This window comes from Chenopodium quinoa, unplaced genomic scaffold (assembly GCF_001683475.1).
Source record: "Chenopodium quinoa cultivar QQ74 unplaced genomic scaffold, ASM168347v1, whole genome shotgun sequence".
Taxonomy (NCBI): domain Eukaryota; kingdom Viridiplantae; phylum Streptophyta; class Magnoliopsida; order Caryophyllales; family Amaranthaceae; genus Chenopodium; species Chenopodium quinoa.
The window spans coordinates 146,881-149,998 of NW_018743503.1; the positions used below are offsets into that span (position 1 = coordinate 146,881).

Sequence of the window (3,118 nt, forward strand, 5' to 3'; positions counted from 1 at the left end):
TGAGTGTGTTAATCGTTCCTAATTGAGATCATGATCATCTAATTGCGACATGTTATTGAATTTATTAATGTAATTGGATTCCCCTTTCCCTAATATCTTGTTAATTGAATTAAGTAGTGTTTTAGATGTTTCTCTCCCTATCTCACAACCTTCCTCTTAGTCTAATTACCTCAAATTAATACACTTAGTCCTTGTGGTTCGACCCTAGCTTGCCACTATCTAGTGTGAACTTGATAGAGTTAGGTTAGGAATATAAATTGTTGATTTGATCTAGGATAGTAGACACGACCTATTGTCCCCCGATCAGCTTAGAATACCTCACTTTGGTTCTTAAACGTTGTCTTGAAACCAACTTGTGCTTAATTCTGAAAAATGTCATTTCATGGTTCAACAAGGTATAGTTTTAGGCCATATTGTGTCTGCTGAAGGAATAAAAGTCGATAAAGTTAAAATAGATCTTATTTCTTCTCTGCCTTACCCCGCCTCTGTGCGGTAAGTTCTTTCTTTTCTTGGTCATGCAGGTTTCTATCGAAGGTTTGTTGAAGGATTTTTTAAGATTGCTCAACCACTATGCAAACTACTCCAAAAAGATGTGAAGTTCCACTTTGATGAGGCCTATAAGCAAGCATTTGACAAGATGAAAGACAAGTTGGTCACTGCCCCTGTTCTACAACCTCCTAACTGGGAGCTCCCGTTCGAGTTGATGTGCGACACTTCTAATTATGCTGTAGGGGCAGTGCTAGGCCAGCGAGTTGGAAAAGTTCCCCATGCCATCTACTATGCCTCGAGGACCTTGGATGCGGCTTAAGCTAATTATACTACAACTGAGAAAGAACTTTTAGCTGTAGTTTTTGCTTTAGATAAATTCAGATCTTATTTATTGGGTACTAAAATTGTTGTGTTTACTGATCATGCAGCGCTGAAATATTTATAGGCAAAGGATGTATCCAAACCTAGGCTAATACGTTGGATTTTATTGTTTCAACAATTTAATGTTGAAATAAAAGATAAAAAAAGGTTCTAAAAATAGTGTTGCTGATCATTTGAGCAGGTTAGTTATTGAAGTTGATGAAGATAAAATTCCAATCAATGAAGAGTTCCTCGATGAGCAACTTCATGCCTTGAGCTCAGGAACTCCTTGGTATGCCGATTTGGTAAATTTTTTAGTATCTGGGAAGTTTCCAGCAAACTACACCAAGGCACAAAAGGATCGGATGCGGAGCATAGCGAAGTATTATATATGGGATGACCCGTATCTCTAGAAATATTGTGTTGATCAACTAATCAGAAGGTGCGTACTTGATTCTGAATTTCTTTCTATACTAACCTTTTGTCATTCTTATGCTTGTGGAGGACATTTTGGACCCAAGAGAAATGCATGCAAGGGTTTGGAAAGCGGATTTTACTGGCCCTCTATATTCAAAGATGCATATGATATATGTAAGGCTTGTGATAATTGGCAAAGGACAGGTACATTAGGTCCTAGGAATGAAATGCCCCATACTCCTATTTTATTTTGTGAAATCTTTGATGTTTGGGGTATGGATTTCATGGGACCCATCCCCTCTTCTTTCGGTTTTCAATATATTTTGCTGGCTGTCGATTATGTTTCGAAATGGGTGGAAGCTATAGCCATCAGTACTGATGATTCTAAAGTGGTTCCAGAATTTTTGAAATCGAACATTTTTGCAAGATATGGATTTCCGAGGGCCATTATCAACGATAAGGGGACACACTTATGTAATAAAACCGTAGGAGCTCTTTTAAAGAAGTACAATGTGTTCCATAGAGTCTCCACGGCATACCACCCGCAAACAAATGGACAATTTGAAGTTTCTAACCGGGAAATCAAATCCATTCTGGAGAAGACTGTGAATCCAAACTGGAAAGATTGGAGTCTCCGCATCAACGATGCTCTGTGGGCATACGGAACAGCGTATAAAACACCGATTAGGATGTCTCCTTACAGGCTAGTGTTCGACAAACCTTGTCACCTTCTAGTAGAATTGGAACACAAAGGTTTTTGGGCCATGAAGCAATGCAATATGGAGATGGATGCAACAGGTGAGCAAAGGAAACTTCAGTTACAAGAGCTTGATGAAATCCGAAATAATGCTTTTGAGAATGCGAGAATTTACAAGGAGAATACTAAGGCATTCCATGATCAGCGCATCACACGAAAGACATTTACAGTTGGCCAGAAATTTCTCTTGTACCATTCTCGACTCAAACTCTTTCCTGGTAAACTTCGTTCTCGATGGGTAGGGCTGTTTGTTGTTACCAAGGTATATGACCATGGTGCGGTGGAGATTCGTAGTGAGGGCACAGGGAAGGAATTCAAGGTGAATGGTTATTGACTCAAGCCGTACTATGAGGGTTATCAGGTCCAGAACATTGAAGTGATGGAGCTAGAAGCTCCAAATTATGAAGACTAGTATGCTGGAAAGGCGTCGAGCTAACAACGATAAATAAAGCGCTCTTGGGAAGCAACCCAAGCTTAAGAATATTTTCTGATAGTTTAATTTTTATTTATTTTCTCGTCATTTTTTTTTAATTTTATATTTCTATTTTCAAAAATTAAAAAAAAATTAAAAAAAAAATCAGCTTATAAACTTTCAGTTGCTCTTATTTTTGAAAGGAATGGTGTCCTTCCAACAAGTGTATTATTCTGATAGAGGGTTCAGAATTATTACAGAGTTAATTTTTCAGTATGATCAAGTGATCGGAATGCCTAGGTGGAGGCCGCTTCTGATCAGTAATATCAAGGTACAATTGATATTACAGCTTAATCTTAACTGAACCCTTCGGGTCGAACCCAATCGAATCACCGATCCGAGATGACAAATTAATCCGAGAGGACTTAATGAGTCGACAGAGTTTTACGAATACAGACGTCGGATATCGAGCCTAGGACGTCGAGACCGAACGTCGCAAAATCATAAAGCGACAAGTATGAACAAAGCCCTAGCACCACACTAGCCTAGCCATGTGGGTTGTTAGGCTAGACTGGGCCCAGCAGCATGCTTAGGCGCACCATGCGTGCCCTAGGATGGTTGGGCACCATCGCAGCCCTAGCATCATGCCTAGGCGCTATCGCAGCCCTAGCATGATGCCTAGG

General features: G+C 39.7%; 1 protein-coding gene across 1 annotated transcript; it reads left to right on the top strand.

The window, feature by feature from the left end:
• The first annotated feature begins 382 nt into the window (after nucleotides 1–382).
• LOC110739550 lies at nucleotides 383–2,357 on the top strand. Its single transcript, XM_021920009.1, has 3 exons — nucleotides 383–492; nucleotides 1,052–1,154; nucleotides 1,263–2,357. The coding sequence occupies exons 1-3, from the start codon at nucleotides 383–385 to the stop codon at nucleotides 2,355–2,357; spliced, it is 1,308 nt and encodes a 435-aa protein (XP_021775701.1).
• Nucleotides 2,358–3,118: the final 761 nt, after the last annotated feature.

Coding starts and splice junctions, on each gene's coding strand:
- LOC110739550 (XM_021920009.1), top strand. CDS start 383: ATGGTTCAACAAGGTATAGTTTTAGGCCATATTGTGTCTGCTGAAGGA. Junction 493..1,051: donor CCTTACCCCGCCTCTGTGCG/GTAAGTTCTTTC, acceptor TCATTTGAGCAG/GTTAGTTATTGAAGTTGATG. Junction 1,155..1,262: donor CTCCTTGGTATGCCGATTTG/GTAAATTTTTTA, acceptor CCGTATCTCTAG/AAATATTGTGTTGATCAACT.